The sequence below is a fragment of the Colletotrichum godetiae genome (assembly GCF_030913485.1).
Source record: "Colletotrichum godetiae strain CBS 193.32 chromosome Unknown BDP55scaffold_5, whole genome shotgun sequence".
Classification (NCBI taxonomy): Eukaryota; Fungi; Ascomycota; class Sordariomycetes; order Glomerellales; family Glomerellaceae; genus Colletotrichum; species Colletotrichum godetiae.
Genome location: NW_026851253.1, coordinates 1,216,048 through 1,243,281, shown reverse-complemented (window position 1 = coordinate 1,243,281; position 27,234 = coordinate 1,216,048). Strand labels below are relative to the sequence as shown.

General features: G+C 52.7%; 8 protein-coding genes across 8 annotated transcripts; 5 read left to right on the top strand and 3 right to left on the bottom strand.

Annotated features, from left to right (window-relative positions):
* Positions 1-939: 939 nt before the first annotated feature.
* BDP55DRAFT_315176 (Man1-Src1p-C-terminal domain-containing protein) lies at positions 940-3,382 on the top strand. The gene is made up of 2 exons (XM_060566709.1): positions 940-2,528; positions 2,649-3,382. The coding sequence occupies exons 1-2, from the start codon at positions 1,051-1,053 to the stop codon at positions 3,247-3,249; spliced, it is 2,079 nt and encodes a 692-aa protein (XP_060434665.1). The 5' UTR covers positions 940-1,050; the 3' UTR covers positions 3,250-3,382.
* A 414-nt stretch (positions 3,383-3,796) lies between these two features.
* On the bottom strand, positions 3,797-5,162 carry BDP55DRAFT_649178 (ATP synthase subunit 4). Its single transcript, XM_060573892.1, has 4 exons — positions 5,080-5,162; positions 4,519-4,973; positions 4,156-4,378; positions 3,797-4,034 (listed from the first exon to the last, which is right to left on the bottom strand). Exons 1-4 carry the CDS (start codon positions 5,108-5,110, stop codon positions 4,009-4,011), a joined length of 735 nt encoding a protein of 244 aa, XP_060434664.1. The 5' UTR covers positions 5,111-5,162; the 3' UTR covers positions 3,797-4,008.
* A 214-nt stretch (positions 5,163-5,376) lies between these two features.
* Positions 5,377-7,170, top strand: BDP55DRAFT_315125 (CBF/Mak21 family protein). Its single transcript, XM_060566708.1, has 2 exons — positions 5,377-6,125; positions 6,180-7,170. The coding sequence occupies exons 1-2, from the start codon at positions 5,500-5,502 to the stop codon at positions 7,087-7,089; spliced, it is 1,536 nt and encodes a 511-aa protein (XP_060434663.1). The 5' UTR covers positions 5,377-5,499; the 3' UTR covers positions 7,090-7,170.
* A 2,345-nt stretch (positions 7,171-9,515) lies between these two features.
* BDP55DRAFT_543641 (cora-like Mg2+ transporter) lies at positions 9,516-12,176 on the top strand (the record flags this gene model as incomplete). Its single annotated transcript, XM_060568425.1, has 3 exons — positions 9,516-9,862; positions 9,919-11,841; positions 11,900-12,176. The coding sequence occupies 3 exons, from the start codon at positions 9,516-9,518 to the stop codon at positions 12,174-12,176; spliced, it is 2,547 nt and encodes an 848-aa protein (XP_060434662.1).
* Positions 12,177-14,847: 2,671 nt separating this feature from the next.
* Positions 14,848-16,344, top strand: BDP55DRAFT_724541 (uncharacterized protein; the record flags this gene model as incomplete). Its single annotated transcript, XM_060578902.1, has 3 exons — positions 14,848-14,862; positions 15,338-16,010; positions 16,073-16,344. The coding sequence occupies 3 exons, from the start codon at positions 14,848-14,850 to the stop codon at positions 16,342-16,344; spliced, it is 960 nt and encodes a 319-aa protein (XP_060434661.1).
* Positions 16,345-19,008: 2,664 nt separating this feature from the next.
* Positions 19,009-19,717, bottom strand: BDP55DRAFT_315061 (uncharacterized protein). The gene is made up of 2 exons (XM_060566707.1): positions 19,415-19,717; positions 19,009-19,267 (listed from the first exon to the last, which is right to left on the bottom strand). Exons 1-2 carry the CDS (start codon positions 19,558-19,560, stop codon positions 19,132-19,134), a joined length of 282 nt encoding a protein of 93 aa, XP_060434660.1. The 5' UTR covers positions 19,561-19,717; the 3' UTR covers positions 19,009-19,131.
* BDP55DRAFT_627643 (uncharacterized protein) lies at positions 19,691-21,531 on the bottom strand (the record flags this gene model as incomplete). The annotated part of the gene is made up of 5 exons (XM_060571784.1): positions 19,691-20,051; positions 20,273-20,608; positions 20,715-20,848; positions 20,911-21,040; positions 21,077-21,531. The coding sequence occupies 5 exons, from the start codon at positions 21,529-21,531 to the stop codon at positions 19,691-19,693; spliced, it is 1,416 nt and encodes a 471-aa protein (XP_060434659.1).
* Positions 21,532-25,051: 3,520 nt separating this feature from the next.
* On the top strand, positions 25,052-27,004 carry BDP55DRAFT_314782 (uncharacterized protein). The gene is made up of 4 exons (XM_060566706.1): positions 25,052-25,743; positions 25,802-25,882; positions 25,939-26,115; positions 26,170-27,004. Exons 1-4 carry the CDS (start codon positions 25,362-25,364, stop codon positions 26,808-26,810), a joined length of 1,281 nt encoding a protein of 426 aa, XP_060434658.1. The 5' UTR covers positions 25,052-25,361; the 3' UTR covers positions 26,811-27,004.
* Positions 27,005-27,234: the final 230 nt, after the last annotated feature.

Sequence of the window (27,234 nt, the reverse complement as noted above, 5' to 3'; positions counted from 1 at the left end):
CACCCGCTCACGACCATTACTTCACCTACTATATGTATAGCCTTTTCAAAATTATAAAGCTTCTCTAGCCGGGTAATTTGCCCGACCTTAATCCTATTAAACCTTGCTAGCCGTAGATAAAAAGATGGACTACTAGGAAAGGGGCGCCTTCGTCACGGGCCGAAGCAGTATATCGTTAGTAAAAGTATTAAAAAGCATTACTGCAAAAGGAGATCTAGAAATAGATAAAAAGGGTACCTCACCATATCTAATAGATAATTGCCCTAAAGGGCAGCAATAAATATAAAAAGGGTCGTCGGGCTAGATTATACCGTTAAATAACCACTAATTAACCTCAATTAACGACTTTTTACCGCTAAATTAACGATAATTACAGTGGGTAGAAGTGGCCGAATTCTGCCGCTTGTACACACCCTAGCCAGCCCCTTGTCGACTCCCCTGTCTATGGCAGGGGTTGGTCTTGGCAGAAACTGCAAGGACTATTGAGACGCACCTCCGTACCTCGGAGTCTGGAAGGACTGGAAAGGCTTACCCCTGTCACTTTCCGAGTCGCCCCCCACACTAGTTGTTTTTTTCCACATGACCTCTGCTGTTGCCACAGCACCCAGAACTAACGGGTGCTCCTGCTTGTTGCGTCAGTGGGCTCCCGCCCGTGTCTCTCATCCATCCCGTCCACAATCCGACGTTATCAACATCTGTCCACTCGGCGCATCCTTTGCACAACTTGTACCTTACACCCACATCGCTCAGACCTTGGTGCACCTGCCACGGCCGCAGAGAGCAAGGCCCAAATTCTCTGTGCGACTTCATTTTGTATGCGCCAGTCATTCCTTGCCTGCTCTGCCCTATCCCTCAAGGTTTCATACTGCAGGGCTTCAAAGGCTGCCTTGTGAGCTTCCTTTGACGTCTTGTCGCAAAGTGTCCGAGCACTGATACCGTCATTCGGCACCAGCCTTTCTTTGATTGCAACTTCTGAGTTTCTTTGCTTATACTCTCTGCTTTCTCATTGGTAAACAACCAATTTCCGACAGCAACTCCAACTGCTTCAACATGGATGACTACGAATACCTTCAGCCTGGGTTCGACCCTAAATCGCTGACAGTCCCTCGGCTGCGGTCCATCCTCGTCGCACACGATATCCAGTACCCCGCCACAGCGAAGAAGCCTCAGCTCATTCAGCTCTTCGAAGATCAGGTTGTCCCTCAAGCCAAGAGGATCCTGGCGAAGCAAGCCAAGGCGAAGAGATCAAGTTATGGTATCGTCGACGCTGGAAGCTCCCAGGACACCGATGACTTCGACGACGACTACGACCTTGCCCCTCCCCCGCCAAGGGTGACGAGATCGAGGTCGCCGCGCAAGGCATCCACTCGGGTCAGGAGCGAGGAATATGAGCAAGAAGCGCCAGCTCCAGTCAGCCCGACGAAGCGGAAGGTGCGAGCTGCTAGCCGACAATTGCCAGAACCAGAACCTGAACCCTACGTCGAGCCTTACACCGAGCTGGAGCCGCCCAAGTCAGTTCGCAAGCGAGCTGTTACCCCCAAGATCCCGAAGATCAAGCAGGAAGAGTCTGAGGAGGAATTTTTCAACCGTAGAGAGTCGCAGTACTTCTCTACAGAGAACCCTTTCCAGAGCGGAAGCCCAGCTACGCAGCTCATCACCAGCCCCAACGGACGAAGAAAGACCACTGGCTTGGATTTTGCAAAGAGCAAACAAGAGAGTAACCCTCGCCGACGAACGGACGGCCACTACGCTGAGGATCGGCCCAAATCGTCAAGAAAGTCGCATGCTTTTGAGGTTCCCGTCAGCGATCTTCTTCGCGAGGAAACACCCGAACCACAAGATTTCGAGGTTGAGGCTGGGGAGGAGTTCACTCCCGATGCACAGTTCGAGATGGAACAAGAAATGGCTGCCGGTGGTGAAAGATCACTGGCCCCGCGGCCTACTTCGCCTCAACGCCCGAGACGCAGCCTTTCCAAACCTCTTTGGGCCCTCGCTATCTCTCTGTTTGGAGCGTACGGCGCCTGGTACCGGCAGGAGAAGGTTGCGGTTGGGTACTGTGGACTCGGTCGACCTGCAACGCAAATCATTCCTCCCGAGGTCGCAGTTCCTGACTGGGCAGTGCAACTTGCTGAACCTCAGTGCGAGCCCTGCCCGCAGCACGCTTACTGCTACGAGGACTTCACTGTTCGCTGCGAGCCTGACTTCATTCTGAAGCCTCATCCTCTGGCTTTGGGCGGATTGGTTCCCCTGCCACCCACGTGTGAGCCGGATGGAGAAAAGGTCAGAAGAGTGAAGACCGTAGCCGACAAGGCGGTTGAAGAACTTCGGGAGCGCCGAGCGCAATTCGAATGCGGCGATTCTACTGTAGATGCTGGCCAGGCGCCAGCGTCCCCATCCATTACAGAGGATGAGCTGAAGGCCGCGATTAGCGCAAAACGGAGCAAGAAGATGAACAAGCAGGAGTTCGACGACCTATGGGTCGCCGCGATTGGTGAAGTCAAGGGCCGAGAGGAAGTCGTAGTGGCACCGTAAGTTCTATGCTTCCCTCTTCTGTCATTATCCTTTCCAGTATCTCGCCCCCCTCTTATAGCAATATCGTCAAATCACCATTCTGACCAGTGTACTAACCAGATCGGATGTGCCCGAAGTAGAAAGGCCAATTCCACCTCAATTTCAGACGCCTACCTCTCGTCTACCTCTCTCGCTCGGCTACCGATCGGCTGTACCCTCAAGCGCTCCGTCAGACTCGGCTTGGCAAGACATCGACTCTCTATTGGATCTGTGATTCTCTTGATCTCGGTCTATTTTTACGTCCGACGCAAGTACAGATCTCACAAGGCCACTGCGGCGCAGGTTCCGGCGCTGGTCGACCTTGTGTTGTCGAGATTGGCTACCCAAAAGGAACTTGGCGAGGAAGACATTGATGACCCATGGCTCTTCCTGCCCAACCTCCGCGATGACGTGCTCCGGTCAGTGCACTCACTCGGCGAGCGAGATCGCATCTGGATCAAGGTCAAGGCGGTCGTTGAGCAGAACAGCAATGTTCGAACCAGTCAAAGAGAAGGAAGAAGCGGCGAAGTTGGCCGCGCTTGGGAGTGGATTGGACCGATTACGGGAGACAGTGCCAGACGGCGCAAGAGCGGACGTATTTCCTATGGAGCGGATGTCAAGACAGAAGATACCCCGGGGACGTCAGAGGAGAAGGCTGCCGCTCATTCAAAGTGGGATGAACCGCGGCCTATCTATTGAGTTGTGTGCATGTGTGTCGATGGAGATCCACTGTCAATCAGTCATCATACCTCAGTTAGGTACCATCACACGTAATATTTTCTTTGTAAGAACAGACTTGACGCAGGGAGGAGGCTCTGGTGGCTTTTCTCTCTCAATACCTTGCTCATGAGCTTGGACGGAAAGGCGTTTGGGAATGCTGTACAGAGTACGAATATGAGGGACAGTTTACGGTTTCGTAGAATGACACGGTGACGGTTACCATACCCCGAGATTGAACATATTTCTTACCTCTTCATCATGCTTTGATGCGTTGGTTTTCTCGGTGATTTCTGCTCGTTGGGTGAGTTCAGGATTTGGTGACGAGCGACAGGGACTTGGTTGCCATCGTTATTTGAGTCGTTGCTATGCTCGGACGGAGAATGTCGGAGCGATCGGATTTGCGACCGGAGGTGGGTGGTGCAGCCAGCACAACAACGGCTAAAGACACCCGCAAAAAAAGCCTTGGCATTCAACATGCCATCGTAGATAGCTCAATAAAGCACCAAATTTAGATAACCAGATATTGTTGAAGATCGTGAATCAATTGTCGAGTAAAGTAAGCCTTTTCCTAATTAAACACTTACGCAACATATTGGGCGGTGGTCCAGTTTCGTTTTCTTCTCTCAAGTTCTTTGAATTTGGCTAATGCACAGGGTGTTTATTGACACGCAAGGGGAACAGGACCCCTTGGACAAAGGAAAGCTTCTCGCTCAGACTCTAGTAAGGGTTGGGGGGAATCTATTGGGCCTTGGAGGAGAAGATCTCTGTGGCGAGGCAAAGAATGTTAGAAAAGGTTCGATTGATGTAATAGTGAATGGTGTCGGTGGAGAACCGGGGGCCATCCGATGACGGAGGTATTTTGGGAGGGAAAAAGTGAACACGTACTCTCGACATCAGCAATGCTCTGCTGGAGGATCTGCTGGAGGACCTTGGGGTTCTCAAGCTCCTTGGTGACCTTGGCGATGATGCTCTCGGCGAGCTCCTTCTGCTGACGAGCCTTGACCTGGCCCTCGTAGCGGACCCAGGAGTCGAGGACGGCCTTGGCCTCGGCAGCCAGGGCGGTCTTCTGCTGCTGCTCGTAGGCCTTGGCCTCGAGCTCGGCAGTCTCCTATTGTCCGAATATGTCAGCTGCTGTTCTGTAGTAACTTTATTGATGATGCTCTCCGGCTGTGCCAACTCATTCCATCCGACAGAGGCTCATTCCGAAATAGCCTCCTCTTTCCATCGATTGCATCATAGGAGTCGTACCTTGGAAACGGCGAAGAGGGACTTGGTGATGTCAACGACGCCGGACATCTGCTGGACGTCCTCAATGCGTCCCTTGACGGCCTGGGTGTGATCGGCACGGGCGGAGTTGAGGATGCCCTTGATCTTGTCGGCCTGGCCCTGGGCCCACTCGCTGTACATCGGGCCTCCGTACTTGATCAGACCGCCCCAGACGGCGAGCAGGCAGAAGGCGACGACGGTCTCCTCGTTGACGACATAGTACTCGTTGCTGATGGCGTAGACGCTGAGGGCGGCGGACGAGGAGAGGATGGCGGTCTTGGAGAGGAGCGAGTTGCCGGGGAGGGCGTCGACGATGGACTGGGCCTTCTTCTTGGGATCCTCGGCGGGGACGTTGGAGGCGTTGCGGGCGCCGGCGATCGAGGCCGAGATGGCGGGCAGAGTGCGGCGGGCCAGGGTCGGCCTGAGGAGGTTCGCGCCTGTTCGAGAAGGGAGGGGACAAGCCTGCGCGTTAGCCACCACGTTTACGTTTGTCGAGCAAGCCAATTGACACGCCGAAGCTTCGAGGGATGTGTCTGGACGTACCGACAGCGCTTCGAGCCAAGCGGGACGCCATTGTGTGATGATTGGGGGGGTTGCGGGTATTATGGGTTTGAGGTCATTCGGAGCTGCTCGAGGTGAGGTTAGATTTTGTCTACGGGTACCGCTTACTCCCGAGACGGCTATGATTTTGTCACGTGATGTGGCGGATGCAGTGGCTGCGGGAATTTGGGGGAGCGACACAGAGAGCCCAGGACGGCCGACCGGCGCTTGGGCTTCCAGGTCCGCGTCCATTCAAGTTGAAGTGGAACCCGGCGCCTGCAAGTACATTGGTACCTCGATGAAAATTCCCATCTCATCGGGACCCGCTGTAAATTTGAACTCGATTTTCACGACGACTGATATCAACATCCAAAACTCAGCACATCAGAAGTTTAGGACAAAAAAAAAAAGAAGAAGAAGAAAATGCCAGCCAAAATCTCGGGCGAAGGCCTTAAGAGGAAACGAATTCCCACGAAGGAGAAGTCAAAGAAGCGCGCCAAATCGGAATCCGAGTCTGAGTCTGAAGCAGAGAGCGATGAGAGCAACGACCCTCAGGCTGAGATCCTGCTGCTCGAAAATGAAATTTTGGAATCCAAGAAGCACTACAACAACATTACGAAACTCATCCAGATCGCCCGAACCCACGAGGATGAGCCCGAGGCTGCGACCCTGGCCTGCGTGGCTTTGTGCAGAGTTTTTGTGAGATTGCTCTCGGCGGGAGCACTCGTCTTCAGGCCAGGACAGGCTGAGAAGGAGAAGGTGGTTGTGCAGTGGTTGAGGGAGCGGTACCTTGAGTACAAGGGCGTGCTCGCTTCGCTTCTCGAGGAAGAAGATTTGGCGTCAACGGCGTTGACGCTGGCCATGAGGTCTCTTAAGGCCGAGGCTCAGCACTTTACCGAGAAGGAGGAGTACACGTTCCCTCACGCCTTTATCGAGCAGATTGTGAGGGGCTTGTTGGCATCAGACAGTGACGATGTTCGTGTCGAGTTTGTCGAGAAATACTTGACAGAATACGACGACATTCGTTTCTTCACGCTAAAGGCCGTCAAGTATGTGTATCGGAGCACTGAAGACTTTGGAACCACGGAACTAACGACTCACAGATCTCTGGCCGAGGACACCGGGTCTCTGCCCAAAGAGGAGGTGTTTGATGACGCTTTCGAGCTGCTCTCAAACATCGGGGACGTGCCAAAAGAACTAGGAAACTTCTTCGCCGAAAAGCCAAAGAAGAAGTCACACAACGTCAACTCTGTGCACCAGCACAAGAGGCAGGGTCAAGACGCCTGGCTTGCGGTGTTGAGGTTGGCATCAACGAGGGAGCAGCGAAAGCAGATTCTGGACGTCATGTCTAAGGAGATCGCCCCGTGGTTCATCCGCCCAGAGTTGCTCGCCGACTTCCTGACGGATTCCTACGACGCGGGCGGCTCCATCTCGTTGCTCGCGCTCTCTGGCGTCTTCTACCTCATTCAGGAACGCAACCTCGACTACCCGTCATTCTTCACCAAGCTCTACTCACTCCTAGACCGGGACATCCTGCACTCCAAGTACCGCTCAAGATTCTTCCGGCTGATGGATACCTTCCTCTGCTCGACACATTTACCCGCTGTGCTGGTGGCGAGCTTCATCAAGAGGCTCGCGCGGCTCAGCCTCAACGCTCCCCCAAGCGCCGTCGTCTTCATCGTGCCCTGGATGTACAACATTCTCAAGAGGCACCCTCTGTGCACGTTCATGGTCCACAGGGAGACGAGAGATCCGCAGATCAAGGCGGTCATGGAGACCGAAGGCTTGGATGACCCGTTCCTGGCAGACGAGGCCGATCCCATGGAGACGCACGCCATTGACAGCTGTCTGTGGGAGATTGTGCAGCTGCAGTCACACTACCACCCCAACGTGGCGACGATTGCCAAGATCATGTCGGAGCAGTTTACCAAGCAGTCCTACAACATTGAGGACTTCCTCGATCACTCATACAGCAGTGTAAGTTGCCACAGAGACCCAGAGAGACCTTCATAGGAACCTTCAGCTAATAATTGGTGTAAAGTTGCTCGAGGCCGAAATGGGCAAGCAGGTCAAAAAGCCGCCCGTGATTGAGTTCCAGATCCCCAAGAAGGTGTTCCTTCCCAATGAGCCGGAGTCCGGGGTCCAAGATAACCTCGTGGCGAAGCTGTGGAACTTTCAGTAAACTTTACTAGTATGGGGATGAGCATGAGTTGTTAGGAGAGATGCTACCAAGGCTGACGAACAGCATTTCCCTTGTACAAAGACAGATTGGCATTCTTGATATCCGGGCGCGGCATGGAGGCATGGATGGTTCTTGGAAAGTTTAGACATTACGGATAGGCATTATTACTATCGCAACAAGGCGCTTATTGGGCAAAGCAGTTCAACATTGTGTAAGTGCCTGTGATGTGAGGCGTTTCTACCACTTCTGAATTATGTAAAGAGTCCGCTTGCGACTGGCTGAGTCAGATGCGCGGTGATGTTTGGGCAATACATGAAGGCAAGCAAGCCTCTAGCTGCGGTCTATTACCAATGTCATGCAGGGAGCCGCGTACTTCGTGAAGCGAAATGCTCCGATGCAGGTAGATGAAGAGTACGTCATCCGAAGTTTTCGGTACCAGGTGGAAGCAACATGGATATGCCCATACCTGATTCAGCGTCGACTACTTCTCTCATCTCAAGGTCTAGTACAACTTCACAAGCTCGTCTTTGCAAAGTCAAACACAGCCATTAACAATTTGATGGGTAGGGGTTACGATTTGAGTTTGAAGAAAATGCATGTCGTGCAGTGAAAGTGCGCATTTGGAGATGTCCGCCTTGCCGAGATTCCGGTCCCCTTCAGCATGAATGTCGATGTGCCGCTTTCCGATAAGGTGGTGTCGACTTTGCCATTAGAGCACGGCAATTATACCTCGATACAATACCGGTAGCTTATTTCCATCTGTCATTGACCTAGCTCCCGCTGCAGCCCATTCCTTCCCTCCATGTGGCACACTTTGAAAAGAGTCATTTGATTTCAGACGAAGTTTTTGACTCTCGGGCACACTCACTCATCCTGGCATGAGGTGATATAAGGTACCTTACCTGAGTGAGATTTCTTCTACTTCTTACCATACCTTAGATAGCATGTGTCTGGCCCGATACAGATCGAGGATCAGGTACCGTTCTGTTGATTGACCAACCAATGTTGAGAGGAATTCTCGGCGCCCAGACGTGCAAAGCCAAAAAGTCAACAGGTCGTGTGCTCAATTGCCGCAATCGATCGACAGGCTCAGCGGTGAGCCGAGCGGTGGTCGAAGCTCTATGAGGTGTTAGTTGAGGTACCTACGGAGTACCTAGACGGCCTGGAGACTTGTGGAGTGTCATGCGTCAGGGAAGGACGTGGGCAGTCGAGAGAACACCTGGAGAACAGCGCTGAGCATCAAAACCCCGGTCCACTGCGGGGATGGGCAGCGACAGCGGATAGCACTGTCCTCGCTGACTGGATGCCCTGTGTTCAAGTGTTGGCTGACGGCTTGGGGGAGTGAGGTGTACACAGTACTGTGTAAGGTAAGGACCTGGAGCTCCGATGCCTGCCAGAATGGAATCAGCCCCAGAAAAGAAGAAAAAAAGGTCGGCCAGACTTTCCAGGCTTCGGAGGTGGCCGCTGGTTGGCTAAATATGGGGGGGGGGGGGGGGGGGGGGCTAAGCTGCTCTCGGACCCCGCAGCGACCAATGGCAAGTGACGGAAGCATCAGGGCGGGGTCTCATCCCAGGTGTGCCGTGCGTGGTGCGTATCCGTAGGTGCTCAAGTGCTGTGGGCGGATCTCCTCAAAGCGTCTTAGCATTTGAAGGCTCTCTCCCAGGTTGCTGAGTGCTCCACCTTCCACTGACATCACCGAGAGCAACCAACGGAACGGATGCATCGCTCCAAGGTACCGAGTTTTGCTATCTCTCAAGTCTGGACTGTTCCTTAGACTGTTTCTCGCCCTCTCCCCCAATTCAAACACACATCGGCACACTTTTCTTCCTCAGGCTCAGCCGCCTGATATCTGCGCTGCATCGCGTTCTTGAACAGCTTAACTGTCAATTGCTGTATAGTTCGAATCTCCCGACTTCCCTCTACCATCTCTTATCTCAACGTTCAAACAATACAGTGCATTCGAGCCGATATTCGCGCTGCCGCCTTTCTCTCTCCAACAGAGCTTGACCCACGCCCGCGCCCACGCCCACTCAAAATAGAAAGCAGCTGAAATCTACCCCAGCTCGCCCGCAGTTCGTTTCGTGCTTCACGTGGAAACCGCCCCCCGTCGCCACCAAAACACACCAGGAGTCGTCGGCCCACGCCAAAGGTAGTCTGCCGCCTGCAGTCTGCTCGACGCCGACCTGCGGCACCCTCTTGGTCTCTCGTAGTCGGCACAAGCGCTGCAAGAGAGACGGTGTGACATATTCTCTCCAACATGTCTGGCAATCCCTTCCAGCCGTTGGCGGCTCATCTACAGACGCCGACGTCCCGGAGACAATCCAACACTGCCGGCTCGAGCTCGGCAGCACCGCCCCCGCCAGCGACACCCTCGAACAATGCGAACGGGAATGAACAGAACGGCCAGCAGCCGCAGCCTCGTCGGCGAAAGAACCATCGCGGCGGTGCAAAGAAGAAGCGCAATCGGCGCAAGTCGTTCGCCGTCCTGGCCGAGGAGTCTCACGACGAAGCTCAGGCCACGGCACCCGAGAGAGACGACTTTTACCGCCAGCGCACGAATTTAAGCAACACGAGCATTGATAGCCAGGAGCTCTTGGATCACAGGTGAGCCCGCGTGGTTCTGTTCCCGGGTGTGACAATGTCTAACTTCCACAATGCAGAGATCATCCACAGCCGCTCCGACCTCGCAGGCCTTCCATCATGAACAATTCGGCCCCCTTCCCTGCGACGACGACGACACCACAGACGGGCAGCAGACTGCGCAACGCATACGTAGGAGACAGTGGCGACGATGACGGCTCGTGGGATGAGGGTGCCCCTCTCTTGTCAAGGTCCATTCAGCGCTCTTCCACAGCGCCAATGTTCCCTGGTTACGGTTCGAGCGATCCTCGCCAGCGAGTGAGCCGACGCGGGTCCAGTAGATCCTCGAGGACGAAGCTTGCAACTCCGTTCCAAGACAACAACTACAATGTCAACTACCCGCCATCCATGCCTGGGTCGCCCACCTTCCGGCCGTCTGACCCGTTGAATCTGAGCTTTGGAGACGTTATGATCCACGAAGACGAGATTGATATCCGTACCTCGCCGCGTGGAAGCCCAAGAAACAGCATCGGGTCGCACTCCGATGCTCATAATCACTCTTCGCCTGATCTAGCGCGGAGGAATACCATTGCCTTGACGGCCGAGGAGGATGTTTGCTTCCCGAGCGGGATTTCGGAAATTGGCGACGAGGAAGGCCACTCCCAGGACCCAGCTGCTAAGCAACGCCCGAGGCGTCGCCGCCGCCGTTGGCCCGACCTTGGTATTCTGGAAGAATGGAGCCGTTTCGAAAAGGAGGGACGCAGCGACGAGAGACGCGCCAAGCGGATCACCGAACCTCAGCTTATCAACGGCCGACTACGGCCGATTACCCGGGAGTGGTATCGTGCAGAGGAAGATGCTCCCTATCGTTTTACTTATTTCAACGAGGAGTTCCAGAGCACCATCCACAGTCAGACGATTTCGGAGCTTGTGCAAACCGGTGGCAACTTCCAGGAGTTGTTCATCCCAGACCCGCGTATTCTCTCCGACGATGAGAGCACGGATAGCGAAGACGATGGCGGTCTCCCACCGCTATCCACACACCACTCTCATACTGGACAAAACGGGGAGTCTAGGGCGCCCACGCGGCAGCCATCACTTGCAAATACTCAGTCCGAACAAGAGAGAAGAGAGGGCATCAAGTCCCCTGACAAGACTTCGGGTGGCAGCTCTCGCGCCGGGTCCATTCATCGTACACCTACCGGTATCAGATCGCCGGTTGTTGGCAACCAGACGACCCAGACGCCAGAGCTGCTCGTCAACGCACCGAGGTATGGTGAAAGACCTGTGTGGTGGCTCGATGTGCTCTCTCCTACAGAAGCGGAGATGAAGGTGTTGTCCAAGGCCTTTGGTATCCATCCGCTTACAGCTGAGGATATCATGGTTCAAGAGGCGCGAGAAAAGGTTGAACTATTCCGCCACTACTACTTTGTCAACTACCGATCCTTTGACCAGGATCAGAACAGCGAAGACTACCTGGAGCCTGTCAACATGTATGTCATCGTCTTCCGCGAGGGTGTCATCAGCTTCCATTTCTCCATGACGCCGCATCCCGCCAACGTCCGCCGACGTATTCGTCAGCTGAAGGACTACCTTATCGTCAACTCGGATTGGATTTCCTACGCAATCATTGACGACATTACTGATGTGTTTGTGCCGTTGATTCAAAACATCGAGGACGAGGTCGACGACATTGATGATGAAATTTTGAAGCTACATTCTTCTACTGGCAACTCCAAGAGCGATGTTTTTGACGAAAAGGCCAGCAACGCGGGCACGACTGTGGGATCCGAGGGCGATATGCTTCGCCGAGTGGGCGACTGTCGTAAACGAGTGATGAGCTTGTACCGTCTGCTCGGCAACAAGGCAGACGTCATCAAGGGCTTTGCGAAGCGCTGCAACGAACGCTGGGATGTCGCTCCCAAGTCTGATATTGGACTGTACCTGGGCGATATTCAGGATCATATTGTGACCATGACGTCCAATCTCAGTCACTATGAAAAGTAAGTCGTTCCGCATTCTGGACGAATTGTACTGAGCTAACCGATTCTCTCTTCTTAGGATCCTTGCGCGATCTCACGGCAACTACTTGGCTCAAATCAATATTCGCATGAACGAAAGACAGGAACAGACAGCCGACGTACTCGGCAAGCTGACCGTGCTCGGTACGATTGTCTTGCCCATGAACATTATCACTGGTCTGTGGGGCATGAACGTCTGGGTTCCCGGCCAGGAGTACGAAGGGGACTTGAAATGGTTCTGGGCGATTACTGCCGGCCTTTTGGCATTCGGTATGGGTTGTTACCTGATTGCCAAGCGGGTTTATAACATCGTCTAAAGGGAGAGAAGGGGAGGAAAGTGAAATGAAGGGTACTGTCTCCTTTCAGGGAGGAGTTGGGCAGTTCTGACTGGCGTTTGATGGGTCTTGATTTTTCTTGTCTTGTTTAACTGAAAAGCATACGTACGGTCCATGTTGTTTGTTGGTTTAGATTGATCGGTGCATTCACGGATGGTAAACGGGACAATGTGTAATGTACACCGGTCGTTTTGATAATGTCAAATCCTGCTTTTGTTTGCACTTTACCTCTGTATACGAGGGAGTGAGTCCTGCTTGGTCGATATGGGTGGAGCCTTGAATGCTTGAGCCTGATGTTAGCGAATGCAAAGCATGTAGGTAAGGCAGGCATCTTGAGCTCAGGGGTGACACTTGATCTTGATGTGGCCGCTTGTATGTAGACCCCAGATGAACTCACAGAGCATCTTCCCCGTGCGAAACAGCAGTGAATAAAGCCGGCGCTTACGCTTACTAAAGAAGTGTCCGTAAGGCTTGTACAATACCAGGTCAGAATTTTGGTGATTGCAATAAGGCTTCCTTTTCCCTTCCCCCTTCCCTTGTTGTGTCAACAATATCAACACACGTCCAAATGAACAAGCATATCTTCAAAGTCATTTATAAAGGCAACTTGAGATTTCCAGAGTCAAATATAACATGACAGCTCTGACTGGATATAACGCGGGCGGAGCGAAGAGCACGTCATTTAGGGCGGAAAGTTTACTGCTGTGACCAGAACTTTTCACGTATTGCTTATGATTTTGGATTTGGATCTGGGAGCGACTATCGATTTTCGTATTGCAACCTTTTATACCATTCTCTACGTTACTGCTATGGATAGGTAGAGGAGGGTATTCAATAGCGTCTTGACACCACAGGGTTGACCAAGTAAATCCTTCTAAGGGCAAGGACTGATAATCACTCTTACAGCCTCTTGTACGTCCTCTCTTCAAGGGATCGCTGATTGTGCCTGTCAATGGCAACAGGCTGCCGGGACGTGCGTCATGCTCTAGGACTGTCAGCAGAACTTTCTTCCTCCAGCTTAATGGAGTTACCTGTTGCCACAGCTAGGTGGAAGGATAGAGCCAATACCTATTGGGGTTTATATATCTCGGCGCAGCCTGCATGACATAGCAGCAGGGCGCGCCGCGTGGGGGAAGTGAAGGGAGTTTGGAAACTTATCACGGAAGAAAAACGCCCATGATGTCAGGTTCGTCAGCAGAATCCTACCCACCTTACCTTATGTTAGACGCAGCCTGATGTTGAAGTGGGATAAGTGGAATAGGCTGCGTGCCCAGGGGCTGGAAGGGGGTGGTCGAAGGACGACATGCCCGGACTGGGGCAGGACCCAATCACCGTGATGCACGATGCATGGTAAGGGGAAGGCAGGAGCTGCGACGAATAACGGGAGCACAATTGTGCTCTTTCTCTCTGTTTTAGCAGTCGCGTTCGCATGAGCCTGTCTTTGTGGGTGCCATATTTAAACACCACGGACTCATGGAAGATGCTTTTACCTTTCTTCATTCATCTTGTATTTCAATCGATTTGAATCAAATCGACCCACGCCACTCTCGACAGCAACGATACCAACGACAAAGCCGGCTATCACTGCACGCCTAACCGTACACTTGGGTCCTGTACCCTAGCGTGGATGACCGTTGGAGGACCCGGAAGCTCCAAGACTTGGATCCTGTCTGGACAATCTCAAACGTGGACCACCTCCCTCCAGGATCACCAAGTCTTTGACTTATCTGCTTGTGTATTTATTCCTTTTCATGGATCATTCAAGCTGGAATTTCTCGCAGCCTAAACTTTCCATAGGTTTTTTTGACGTGGAGTGCCGATCCGTGGGCAGATTTCCAACTAAGGATACCATACTTCCCGCTGCCCTGCGGATGTTACCAGTCTATGTGAAGACAATTTTACTTGCCTCGGACTCTAATCTCACCGTGGGCTTCTTTCCGTGGATCGCCCGAATCGCATGTCATTGACCAAATGCAGTTTGATTACCTCGATCAATCGATTGTCAACTCTCGTCGTTCTCAACTCGTCTACACCAGGCATGAACCGGAATACAAGCCTTTTAAATTCATCTTCAAGAAGTTCAACAGCAGCTATTCGAGCCATTAGGCTCGTGGGCTCCAGTGCCAGCTTCCCGGTCAAAATGGATACCTTGACCGGATCGATAGGAGGACTACTACTTGCGCCGCGAAATACGTTACAGACAAGGAGAAGTTCAAAGCCCCAGGATTTCAACTTTGACACCAGTCACTTTAACACCAATGCGTACCGGATGATCTTCGAGAAACATCGTGTAGTGTTTCTGTTGAAAGAGGGCTGCCAGCCCATGGATCGTTATGATAGTCACGGATATGGAACAGCAGGACTGCTGACTACCTCTGACAAAAAGAGGACTGCATATTGACTCCTCACCACAGGCCTGGACCCGGACGGGTTTCTTGGATTTTCTCGACAAAATGCACGCTCTGGGCGGATGGGGACCCAACCCTGGGCCATAAACCATGATGCCCTACTTCCAGGAATGAGGCCGCACAACAAGGTTGAGGTGACAAGGTGTCCTCCGACTTTCCAGAGCCCAAGCATAAGGTCTATTTCTAGGAAGACCGGTCGAGACAGTTCTCAAGTCGATTCCGTCGGACTCCTCAAGAATTCAACCATGGACAACCAGCTCGTCTGTCAAGGCCGGAGCGCCTCTTCTTCTTGGCCCAAGGAACAACCGAGTCGACATATCGCTGCCTGTAATGGCATCAGCTGCAAGTCAACCGGGATGCCTTCTCAGATTGCAGACAAGACAGGCTCTCAGGAAATGGCCCTGATCGCTTTTCCGACACGATTTCATTCTTCCCTGGATACGTTTGTCGAAACTTGCAGAGGCATTTTCAATCACTTACGCAAGTTATTGAAGTTCAATCCTCAGCGTTTGGCCTGGTACCAGTATTGGGACTTCGGATTCAACGCGGGCCAGAAGTCTTGCCCATCTCCTTCCCCAACTGGAGGCGAAGACTCGAAGACAGCATCAGTCTTCGATATATGCCAATGTGATCGCGTCAATAGTGATTGGGAGTCTCTCAGAACACCGCAGTAGAAGCTCAAGCTCGCCACGTCGTCGAAAACGGGTTGCCCGGCAGGATTAACCCAGTGGCCAGAAACAGAGTTACGACCACGATGACGACTGCCCAGATGAATTCGAAAAGAAGAAATCGCGACTTCAAGGCTCGAAGGCCGACAAGAACGATAACGATCTCAGTTTAGCCTGTCGATTCTACAAGGCAGACAAGCGCACCCACAACCGGTGCTTTTTACTACAGCTGAATAAGATCAGAGATGTCAAGCAGCATCTGTACCGGAAACATATACAGCCTCACTACTGCTCGAGGTGCGGTCGAGAGTTCGATACGCAAGTTGAGGAAAGGTGTCACACAAGGCAACAGGACTGCAGCAAGCGGGCCAACCAACCGCCGGACGGCATCACCCATGACCAGCAAAAGGAGCTCAAGGAGAGGGTGGACCGCAAGCTCGCCGTGGATCAGCATTGGTTCGCTGTCTGGGACATCGTCTTTCCAGGCAAGCGTCGACCGTATCCCCCTTTTGTCTACAGTCCGACCCGCGATGTACCGACGACCATGCGAAGTTACTGGCAGGAGACTACAGAGGAGACTCTGGCCGATCGTTTCAGCCGCGTGCCCGGAGTTGACAGTGAGAGGATCATTGGCGGTTTGAATACGCTCATGGATAATTTCTTTAATCGATTCATTGAGGAACACACCCCCGTTGCCGAGGGAGAGCAAGCTTTGGATTCATCCTCGGATGATAGCCCAGGTAACCCATCCCCAATAAGACCGAGGACATTCCCAAAACAAGAGGCTCACCCGAATCAACAGAGACAGTATCTTCTTCCACTAGAACGCCGGCTGTACCTTCAACGAATAGAGACCAGAGAACCCTACCTGAGTCCGTTCAGGATTTTGTATCTCTAATGAGTGGTACTGCCAACCAAAGTTTCATGCCAGGCGGTGATTCACTGTTCACCAACTACCAAACTTTGGGAGTTGCAGACCAGCAGTGGGGGATCACGCCAAGTGATGATGCTCATGAGTGGGATCAGTTTTCCGCAACTTTCATGGAGACCCTCTTACTTGAGGCACGGCTTTAGGTGTGTATTTGTCAAAGATGACGCGGAAACCTACAGGAATACCGCGATAACTAACCGCCGTCAAGACCTCCTATTTCGACAGTAATTCCACAGTAAGGCCGGGTGGATGTGTAACAAAGAATCCACGAGTCAGACGGGATCGGCCATGGAACACAGGACATGATGATCTTGAACTAGGAGAGGTGCCATGGGTTCCTTATTACTATAGGTATCTTGGTATGTCTTGTACTATTCCTTTTAGAAGGGGGCGGTAGTCGTATGTACAGTTCTTTCATATCGTGTGTGTATGAGTCACATACCAAATCGCTCCTGTCTGCAACATAGTAAAATACTCGATGATAGTCGGGTTTTTTTTGGGCTTGACTGCTTATGAGGATAACGTGCAACAGAACTTAGCTTTGGAAATGAGTTACATGGTACAACGTACATATTACCCAGTAGCCTGGTGATAGAACGATGCCACTGAACCGAACCCATTCAGATATACTATGCTATATGTAATACAATACTTGAAGGTCGTGCCAACAACATGGCGGAGTGATGCCTCCTATCATGCCATGAAGTTTAGTTGCCGCGTATGTGGTGACAGAGTGGAATCATTGCCTACACTCGATCAAGCAGGAGGTTCAAGACTCAAGTTACCTCAGTCATCCCATATAGTATTCATGACTTGACTTGCGTATGAGGCACACTCCTCCATTGCATTATCGCAAACTCGGCAAGTCTCGGATAGAAAACATAACGGATGGTAATGAAGCTTTACCTAGCTGGTCTACTACGCCTTTTCAACCTAGGGCTCTTGAACAGAGGCAGGTAGACGGCATCGCTTGAACTATTTTAGGTATGGACAGGCTTACTTGGTTCCTACCATTGGATTTAGATAAGACAAGTCAAAGAACTTCATCGTCCCAAGTTCCTCTACCTCGGCTGATAGTCACGTTGAACACTTCACTGTAAAATGATTGCACATATCCAGCAAGCACGCTGCTCTACTGCTCGCCATCCTAAAGGGCAGCAACCGGGTATCGGCAGTAACTCATTTGAACTCAGTTGCTGACTCCCAGAAATGCCTCGGCTCTCCCATCAGACTTATCTCAATTTAGACGTTCACGGAAGGAGAGAATTCGTGTAATTTACGAGACTCTCGGCAGTGAATCCGGCCGGGAGCAACAGAAGAAAATTAACTTCCATCAAACCTTTTTACTCAGGAACCTGATCCGACGAGGGGCAGAAAATTTCAATGCTTCAGAGTACAAAAATGAAGTCATTTAATCAGGTCACCATCCCCATTTCCCCGCTCCCCTCGGCTTCAAGTCAGGTCACACTATCAGACCAACTCAATTCACTCAACTAGAGTTTTTGTCCCAAAGCAAAAAATCACACCCCCCAAAAAGCAAAAAGTAAGGCGAGCTGCGGAATGGGAAAATGACCCAAAAAACCCCGAGATTGTGTCATTACAACCAACATAGGGCCAAACCCGGCAGGATTGAACATCGTCCCAAGTCTTCTCAAACAGCAGAATATGGAGAAAGGAGACTGATGCGTACACGACAATGGGTGTCGAGTAAAGTCAGAGAGCGAAGAAGAAGAAGAAGAAGAAGAGACCGACCGCGACAGCCTCGCGATCTGAGAGCCAACGGGCCTGCTGGGATGACGGTCAGTCCCATGTTTTCTGGGCGCCTCGACTGACAGAGCCCCGAGTTTCAGGAAGAAGTCATGGAAGGAAAAGAGGAAAATATCAAAAAAGATGGGATCAAGAGAAAAAAAAAAAAAAAAAAGACCCGTCGGGCTGAAGCAACCACTCATCTGGGAAACGTCGGACGCCAAGGTTTTGGCTTCTGCTCTGTCCGTGGGAGCTCCCGGTCTCTCTCTGCCCAGGCACTTTGTCCCCTTCCACCCCCCACTCGGGGACGCGACCACTCTCAGACTCTCTTATTGGGGCTCAACTACCGCCCTCCACCTACCTGCGCCATCGAGGCATTGGATGATCGAGATCGGTCCCTCGTGCGTGCTGTTCTCAGTGGGCGCGGACACCAATGAGTTGATTCGGGAGGTCTGGAAACTCAATCACTTGACAAGTTGACAGTCGTTGAGGTTACACTCGCGCGGTGACAGCTATCGACGAGGGTGACTATATGGGTTGATAACTGAGTATGCTGAAAAGTATTCCCAGGCAAGGCGAAAGGTTGGAGATTGGGCGAAACGCCAAGGACAGGGCGACGACTGGGTCGGATCATGAAGGTGGGAGGAGATGTACGTACATAGAGAGAGGACGAAACCCACCCAGCAGCGAGAACTTGAAGAGGGCTTGCTTTCCCGACCAACAATTGGGGCTATCAAAATCTACGATAGGCGTGGTGTGCGAAACAGGCCGAGGAGGGTGCGTAGCCAGGGACATGGTGTGCAACGGAAGCAAACCCGTCCCGACTATGCCTGGATAGTGTGCAGAAAAAGACCAAACTTGCGCCTCCCAAGAAGGACGGAATCTTGATAGAACCTGGCCAAGCCTGCATGCTGCGGCCAGTCGATTGGTCTCGCACATATGGTGGGAGGGGGCCGTTGCTCAAGCCCGTCCGGCTGCAGCACAGATAAAGTCGCTGGCATGTCTAGTACCTAGCTCAGTTGCGCGAGCTTGGAGAGGGTGAGAGGGTTACAAACTCTCACCGTACCAACCGTCGGAAGCCCCGGCCGTCTTAGTTCGGCGCGATGCCATTGGCCTTTGAAAGACCGGTCTATTATCTGCTTTTCCTGATTTTTGGCGTACCTAGATGTCGGTGTAAAAGTGGGTTAGATAGAATTACCGGCTTTCGAGGCCGCATCACTACTTGACTTTTGAAGATACAAGGTGACTAGGATGTGGCGAGTAGGGTGATCAATGTCTTCTTTGATGCGTCTGTTCCAAGCATTTTGATATCGGAGAATGCTTCGAGGCAAAGTCAGCGAGCGTTGATGACTGGCTGCCAAGTATCGTTCTATTTTAATTTCATGTTTGACGGGGAAGCCTGGGTGTAATGCGGGCTGTGAAAGCGGAAGGCTGTTGGCTGATCAGTAGAAACATGGAGAGACTTGCCCAGAAGCTCGGGCCTCAGGACCCTTCCTTCGATGTGTTACTTGTCGCCGTGTGGTGTGTCTGTATGTGTGGAAGGCGGGTGTGACTTGCTGCTCCCAAGTGCAGGTTGGTATTGCTAACGCAGCAAAAATGAGGATATCAGACATGATGCCGGAAGAAAGTAGCAATCCCGCGCCAGTTTGAAGGGATACAAAGCTGGTGCAACATCACAAAGGCCCTGCGATAACACAGACTGTAGTCCAGAATCTTGGCTCGACTTTTTTGTTCTCTTACAGTCTACGAAGACCGGCGCAACGTTTTTGGATGCGGGGAGGCGGGAAATACCAGAGAATCCCGGAGAGAGACACAACCATCATACGGCAACAGCAAAGTTCCCCAGGGACTTGATTGAAGTTGACGGATCCGATTGGGGTCCCTTGACCATTGATAGTAAGGCTCAGTGCAGGCGAATCGAATTCGAGTTACAGGCTGGTATGTAGTGTTGTGGAACTGGGCATGGGTCGTAGCAGAGTGAGCGGATAGGCCTTCACGGCCTTGTGGAGGCAACTTGATCCCGTCGAGTATCCGTACTTCGTACAAACGTCCACGTATCTGTTGTGCGCGTACCGTAAGCCATCGATCCGCGTCATGTGTGCACCTGCGATTGAGGCGCAGCTCGACTATACAATATGGAACGCGCGGGTATTGACGACTAGAGCTGAAGACTAACGCTTCATGCGGCGGTCTGGCAGCCAAATTGATAATCCGGACTCTCGGTTGTAAGTGGACCTCGCAGGCTCGCAGTACAGTTACGGCCCAGCCTTCGTATGGCCGTTGAACACGAAGTCCACCGGCTTGCAGGGGTGGTCAACATCTCACCCCAAGGACCCAAAGCCGGGCTGGGCAAAAATTGACAACGTGGAGCACTGGGGAGGAAGAGGCGGTGGGACGGGCATGATCCTCGCTGTCCTCAGGCGTCCAATCCAAGTGATTGTGTGTCTCGGCCTTAGGGGTCCATTGTCGAGATGCTGTTCGGTAATCATGGCATCTGAGGATCGAGTATCAGATGAAAGATGCTGTCTGACTGTGTTTGAGGCGTTGTGCCAGAAGTCCCATGAGTCGCAACGCAGTCCCGCTCCCGCGAGACAGACAAACCACAATACTGCCCGAGGAAATGTTCGTTCGGGATCGGAAAGGTCAATCATGATTGACTGCCTGCTTGAATGATGCAGAGGCAGTCAAGTTTCAGACTGAACCACTGTTGAGCTTCGCCGACGCACGCCTCTCATGCGGCCGCATCTCGCTTAGCAATACCACTGACCAGTGGGAAAGAGAGCCGCGTGTAGTGTATGGCGAAGGCTGGAGTCTGAAGTAGCATCGACTTAAAGCCAGAGAAACAAAGCGGCGGAATGGGAATGACGCAAAGCCCGTCGTGCCCATCTGGTAGCGACCTCGCTGATTTGCATGTACGAAGTCCCAAACAGGTGCGAAGGTATTACAGACACCATGTACCGTACCATGATAGGTAAGGTAGTCGAAGCTGTGTGGCCGTCTTCAATAGTGAATAGGTAATGCCCGGGCGTCGATCCTGGTGGGTAGTTGGCAGTGGCAGTGGTGGCTGATCGAGTCTTGTCGACGGACGTCCATCTGCAGGACTAAGGCTAAGGTTTTCTTGGATGGAACCTCGTAACTGTGATGGGGTTGGACGGGTTGGACGGGTGGGATGGTTGATGAGGGGCGAAACGCGTAATGGCGCGGGCTTGAGGAATTCCCCTCCACCTGAGCACCCCTCTTGTTGCCAATGGTTGAAAGTCCGTTGATTGACCGGTGCTTGCCTTGCGTCTGATTCTGAAAGGTACACGCACGCGGTTTGGGGTCTCAGGGCAATACACGTCAAGCTCGAGTTCCAGGCCAGGAACGTGCTTGGGGGGGTTGTGGCAGGTTGTGGCAGGTTGTGGGAGGTGGGCGGGAGACGGCAAAGGTGGAAAAGGCGGGTGAGTGGAGGTCGAAGAGAGGCGGGCAACAACTGTAACTTGGGATGGAATGCAAGGCCAGGCTTTTGATTTCCTCTGCGTCGACTGCACGGCCAGCTGCAGCAGCAACTTGACGGGCTGCTGCGTTTCCAGAAAGACCGGCATGGCGGGGGAGGGACTTTTCGAATGTTGTCGACGTTGGAGCCTTGCATCCGAGCAGTACGGATACCGGCCATCTTTCTATCTTCTGATTCCATAGATCCTGGCCCCTTGTTAAATTGGAAGGCAGGCCAGAAAGTTTTTGATCTCGCTGCCCGCGGTCACCTGTCATTCGATGGAAAGCCCGGCATTTGGAAACAGGGTGCGGCCGAGGCAGGCAGGGCTGTATCCGTTCGAAGTACAGCTTCTATCCCATGTTTGGAGAGAACACTGGAAGTGTCGTACGTTGTGTGTAAGTTGCTAGGCCGCATCCCTTGATAGGCACTCCCTGTAGGCCTGCGTACTACAAGGTACATACCTACCTTACCTAGGTGGTTAGTTACCTTTGCGTGCTTTGGTACCTTATGTAGATATTCTCATGAGGCCACGCCATAAACGGAGGGAAGAAAGGTCCGCGAAGTCAAATTTTCCTCGCTCTTTCCCTTACGACTTGCCGTGAAGTAAGGAAGCAAGTGCGGGACCCATCGGCGCCGACCTTCTCTAAAGCTTCGTAGTACCTTACGGATGCCTATCTAAAGCCAGGAAGGTACGGATCCAATCCATACCTTCGGGCAGGAAGGAACGGGTATCCGCGAGGTAAAGAAGGTAAGTACCACCGGAGCTTCACCACATTATTGCCATGCCATGTCGTGACAGGCCAGACCAGGACAGGCCACACCTTTACGTTTTAGTCGTCGAGATCATCATCGACTTGTCACTACACACCACCTTGTTCAGCTGGCCTTCCCTCCAGTCACACACAAGCGCACTCACACACGCTGTGGCCGGCTTGTCCTTCGTTGGCCCGTCTGAGTTGGAGGCTCGTATAGATACCCAAGGCCTCCCGCCACGCCTTCATGGTAGATTTGGCCGTTTTTATGTTTTCGGCCTTGTTGCACCTCCAGAAGGCTTCGCTCAATTCACTCACATCCACACTTGACAACGTATCAAATCCACCTCATTGTCTCGATACCTGCAGGGTTACAGTGAATCACCTTGCCACACTCGCTGCCCAGACCACGCACACTGGCATCAGCTTTCGCCGCCGTACCTTGACACCTCGACCTTTTATCGCTAATCACTCGTTGAATCGAGCCGGCTTTGGACGCTATCGACGCCCTTCCAATTTCCGGAGCACCATCTATGATAAGGCAATTTGATAAAACCTCACTGTTCGGAGCGATCCGACAAGCGACCTGTTGACGTCCGGGATAATCAAGGTAGCAAGGGGACCATTGGAGGGAAACCAGGTACGCACAGAGGCAGGAATTTCTTTTGGGCCCCCGTGGGTCGTCCATCATCTGCAACCTGCGGTCGGCTGCGGCGCCAGGACGTGCCACGATGCATGGCGCTGCGACGTGCGATGAAGAAGACATTGACCCATCGTCCATGTTGATGCACTACTCCTACTCCGTACAGATTTGCTGACATTGGCACAACTTTCAGACACGAAGACCAGAGAACGTATAACGTACGACACGGAACGAATACCAGCTCAAAAGTCTGGCCCTACGACCGGAGATATTGGTCCAGGAAGCAAAGAAGCTGAGAAGCAGCCCATTCGACAATTTCTCGATCCAATTCATTCCATTCCAGGACGCATTAGGCCAAGGGCCGAAAGGGAAGGACCGAGAAAGACAAAGAAAAAAAAAAGAAGCAAATTAAAGGAAAGGGGAAAAAGGACACCTCTGTGTTCCGCCGTACTTTGAGCTACCACGCGAAGGCGCTTTGAAACACGCGAGAATTACCGGAGCTTGACGTCAGCCGCAGCCAGATAGTCTCCAGACAGACGAACCGACGACGACAGGGGCGAAATTGGCCATTTGGAAACGACAGTATTTCGCATTGCTCTGCACCGCCATTAGCATTGCCCATCCAGTTCCACCACGCGCATCAAGCGAACGATCGACGGCCTCCACGTCCTAGCCCTTCCGGGCCCACCACCAACCGCCTGCAAACGCGCCAACTACGTCGCATTCGATCATCGATCAACAGGCAACATCAAACATCATATCCATTTTACTCGTTTTTTGTTACGAAACGTCCGAAGCAGGCCGCAGAACGTCAGAAGCTCAAGAAGCTGCTTGACTTGATTGACCTTGAAGGACCCTCCCGTCCAAAGTAAAGCCGGGAAACAGGATACCTACCGGTACGTACTTTGATCAGTAAAAACCCTCCTTACCAGGCAGGCACCTCACCGAACTGCCTTACTGCGTAGGTCGCCTTATTCAAGGCTCAGGTCGATAGGAGGAACCCTGCCAGTTTGCCAGTACCCTGCTGCAACTGCCGGTGACACCCCAAAAAGAAGGAAACAGCGACAGAACTAACACAAAAGGCAACCTAAGAACCACATTCGATACGGAGTACTTAGCATTATCAAAAACCCCGGTATCGAAATACACGTCGACTCTTCAACCTGGGCAGACAAAATAGCAGCTAGAAGTAGGAGAAAGAAGCCGACGGAAAAAGAAACGGGAAAACCACATCACCAAGACATCCTCATCAACAAGCAGGAGGCGCTTGCCGTCTGGGCAGACCCGGTTTACAGCACCAGGACAGCACTTGCTTGCCCCCGGGGTCCCTGAGCGTCCCAGCCCCCCAGTCACCACTTTTTCCCCTACGTCGCCGGACCTGACTCCAGCCAGCGTCCGACCCCCCATCGAAAAAAGACGTGCGCTTATCCCATTGCGGCCACCCTACTTCCCTGTAACGCCTCCCAATTCAAATCGCCCTAGCGCATTTTCAGCAAACATCCTGGCGTCGCTCGCCCGAAGTTGCCCCCCATCAGAATCCATCCGAGAGTTGAGACTTAGGTTGAGAGCGCGAGAGTCAGAGTCAGAGTCAGACTCCCTCCCGTTTTTTCTCTCTTGCTTCTGTTGCAGCTGCATCAAGCTTGCAACAATACTCGGTAGCTTACCCAAGGATCGAACATCGGCCCAAAAACAACTACAAGGTACGTACCCAATGTCCGTGAGCAAATTTGCACCAACACCTGCACCTACACCTGCACCTGCACCTGCAACTGTTCCCGTTCCCGTTCCGTCTGCTGGGGGTTTGTCGTTGTCATTGGTGTTTTTTTTTTTTTTTCGGGGTCCCCATTGGATCGCTGTTGTCGTCGGGTTGCCTGGCCGTTCCTTCCTGCTCGGCACCACAAGCACACCGCAGCCCAGCTTCATCGGCTGGGAATTGTTGCCGTTGCCGTTCGTACCAAGTGCCTTCCAGGTTGTCAACTCAACCTCCCCCCCAGCCACATTCGAGACACCCAGTTCCCTGCTTTTCTGCCTCCTTGCGACAGTATCTGAGAAGTAAGAAAAAACAACTCCCAAGCACCTCAACTTTGCTCCCAATCTTCTTGTTCTCAGACGCCGAAGATTTGCTTCTCATACAAACATCCATCCATCGTCAACAAGTGGAACACTGGAAACAGCCCGGTCCACGGGTACACTATTCTCTGCTAGTTTCTGCATCCACTTTCAATCCCAGCACCAGCAGTCGGCAGAAACACCAGACTCACGCATACGGCACACCCCAAACCCCCTTCCCTTCCACAATTCTACCCCTTCTAACGCTCCACTGCGCTCCATCATCTCACCCTCACCCCTGGAAAACGCAACCTTGGCCGCCTCGCTAGCGAGCTCTGGGAACCGCCCGCCCACTCTTCCCCTTGCTGACCCGCGATAAGGCACGCAATAGCTCCATCAATCGACCTTGTTCGCCGAGACCAGGTCCGCGCCCACTGAACCCGCCAGCTTGCGAGACAGATCAATTAAAAGTAGCACCCTCCCCAGTCGCCCGTCATGGCTGAACACCATCCACTTCCCGCGTTGCCTCCTCAGCACCAGCAACAGAATCACCACTATCACCAACAAGCCTCCGACTCATACGACAACGAACAGGCTCAGTTCCCGCCTTATCAGCAGCAATACGACCATCCCCAGCCCGTTCAACCCCCTCCCAACGCCCAGCAGCAGTCCCAATCCCAATCTCACCCCCAGATTCAACAACCTCGTAGAGGCTCCAAGTCCCGGCCGAGAACCTTCAGTTTCCAGTCCAATAAATCCCACAAGAGTTCCGGGAGTCACCCTAAGATCGACCTCCACGAGACACCCGAAGAGAAGGAAGCAAAGAGACTACACAGTAAAGCCGATCCCACTGTCGCCATGAGTGAGGCCGAACCTTGTATGTCACCGCCCTATCGTCATCTTGCCAACTGCAAGTCAGCTAACAGCCTCCAAAGCTGCCGTTCAGGCAATGACCAAGACTTCCTTGGCTCCTCTGCGCGCCATCCAGCACAAAGATACGACCGGTGCCCCAATTGGTATGCTTTGCCCCGAACTTCTAGATTTAGCTGATTTTTCTAACACTGCAACTCAGCCGAACCCGACCGATCCAATCCCACACGTAGCCGTTGGGAACGACCCCTTGATACCATTCGCAGTTTCGAGGCCGCTATTGACGGAGGCTACCGCGACCGGGACAGACGACAGTCTTACATTCGCTCAGATACAGAGTCGGTCGCAACGTGGAACAGACGCAGCAGCTACTATGCCAGTAAGTTCATCTGTCCACAGATTGTCTGCAGAGCGTGGCTAATCCAATATACAGCCAGTGGAGGTCGCCACCCTCACGATAGCTACTACAACGGTCGCCCGGGCTCGTTCCGTCCGGAGAGCGGTCAGATCGAGATGGGGTCCAACCGACAGAGTTACTACGATCAGTACCAGAATGGCGGAGGACACTATAATGGCGGTAACAACATTCCTTATCGACAGAGAGTTCCCAGGACGCAAACCGATCCCCACATGAACGGCTACGCACGCGGCGATCAGAACATCTATCCCCTTCCCAACAAGGACCGCTCATATGAGACTGTCACATCAGCGGCCGCAAGTGGAAGCTCAGGAGAGCATGCCGGCTACCATACCGACCCGACTAGCAGCGACAACAGCTCCATCGAGCGTGGCGGCCCGGCCCGCAGGCCCGAACCCACCAACGACTACGGCATTGGCTTCAATCAGGACCAAGGACCTGCTCTAAGGCTCGACAATGGCGCGCCGAATGGAAAGGGGCATGCCTATCAAGCTGTGAACAATGGAGCTCAGGCACCTCAGCAACAGAGCGCGAACGTCCTTCGGAGACCCGTGGGCGCCTCACCACCGCAACAGCAGCAACAGGCGCAGCCTAGACCCGCTGAGCCAGCCAAGAGGAAAAGCTGGTTTTCTAAGCGTTTTAGCAAATCATCTTGAAGAACAAAAGGCATGAGATATGAGCTGGTTTTCGTTTTAACTTTGTCGATACCCCCCATTTTCTTAGATTCTGGATGTGTTATGGCATTCTCGGGCAGAGATCGGGTTTTGCCTGATATTTAGCTAGTCTGGAGTTGCCAGCGCATCCTTATCCCCCCGATGAGACGGCTTTTCCTACTTTGAGGAGGGCCGGTAAGTTGAGAGTGTAGCCTGGGAGGCATGGCTATCTAATTTTTGATTCAAAAGAATAACGACATAATTCACCCTGTTGGATCGAGGTACATGTACAGGATCCAGTTAACGATGGCGAGGGCAAAGGTGGCAGTCATAGAGGCTTGATGGTGGCACAACGGTGGTCAGCTACGAGGAAATTCTCGATTCATTCACAATGCCCTGCGATGAACCTATGGCCCACGCATTGGAA

Bases quoted from the DNA above. Each gene is read 5' to 3' on its own strand.
- BDP55DRAFT_314782 (XM_060566706.1), top strand. From the start codon at position 25,362: ATGGCTGAACACCATCCACTTCCCGCGTTGCCTCCTCAGCACCAGCAA. The intron at 25,744-25,801 runs GTATGTCACCGC...CAGCCTCCAAAG, and splicing joins CATGAGTGAGGCCGAACCTT to CTGCCGTTCAGGCAATGACC. The intron at 25,883-25,938 runs GTATGCTTTGCC...ACTGCAACTCAG, and splicing joins TACGACCGGTGCCCCAATTG to CCGAACCCGACCGATCCAAT.
- BDP55DRAFT_315125 (XM_060566708.1), top strand. From the start codon at position 5,500: ATGCCAGCCAAAATCTCGGGCGAAGGCCTTAAGAGGAAACGAATTCCC. The intron at 6,126-6,179 runs GTATGTGTATCG...AACGACTCACAG, and splicing joins TTCACGCTAAAGGCCGTCAA to ATCTCTGGCCGAGGACACCG.
- BDP55DRAFT_649178 (XM_060573892.1), bottom strand. From the start codon at position 5,110: ATGGCGTCCCGCTTGGCTCGAAGCGCTGTCG. The intron at 4,974-5,079 runs GTACGTCCAGAC...CTTCTCGAACAG, and splicing joins CTTGGCTCGAAGCGCTGTCG to GCGCGAACCTCCTCAGGCCG. The intron at 4,379-4,518 runs GTACGACTCCTA...TTCGGACAATAG, and splicing joins CCCTCTTCGCCGTTTCCAAG to GAGACTGCCGAGCTCGAGGC.
- BDP55DRAFT_315176 (XM_060566709.1), top strand. From the start codon at position 1,051: ATGGATGACTACGAATACCTTCAGCCTGGGTTCGACCCTAAATCGCTG. The intron at 2,529-2,648 runs GTAAGTTCTATG...ATGTGCCCGAAG, and splicing joins GAGGAAGTCGTAGTGGCACC to TAGAAAGGCCAATTCCACCT.
- BDP55DRAFT_315061 (XM_060566707.1), bottom strand. From the start codon at position 19,560: ATGTCTGATATCCTCATTTTTGCTGCGTTAGCAATACCAACCTGCACT. The intron at 19,268-19,414 runs GCAAGTCTCTCC...TTTGCCTCGAAG, and splicing joins CCTGAGGCCCGAGCTTCTGG to CATTCTCCGATATCAAAATG.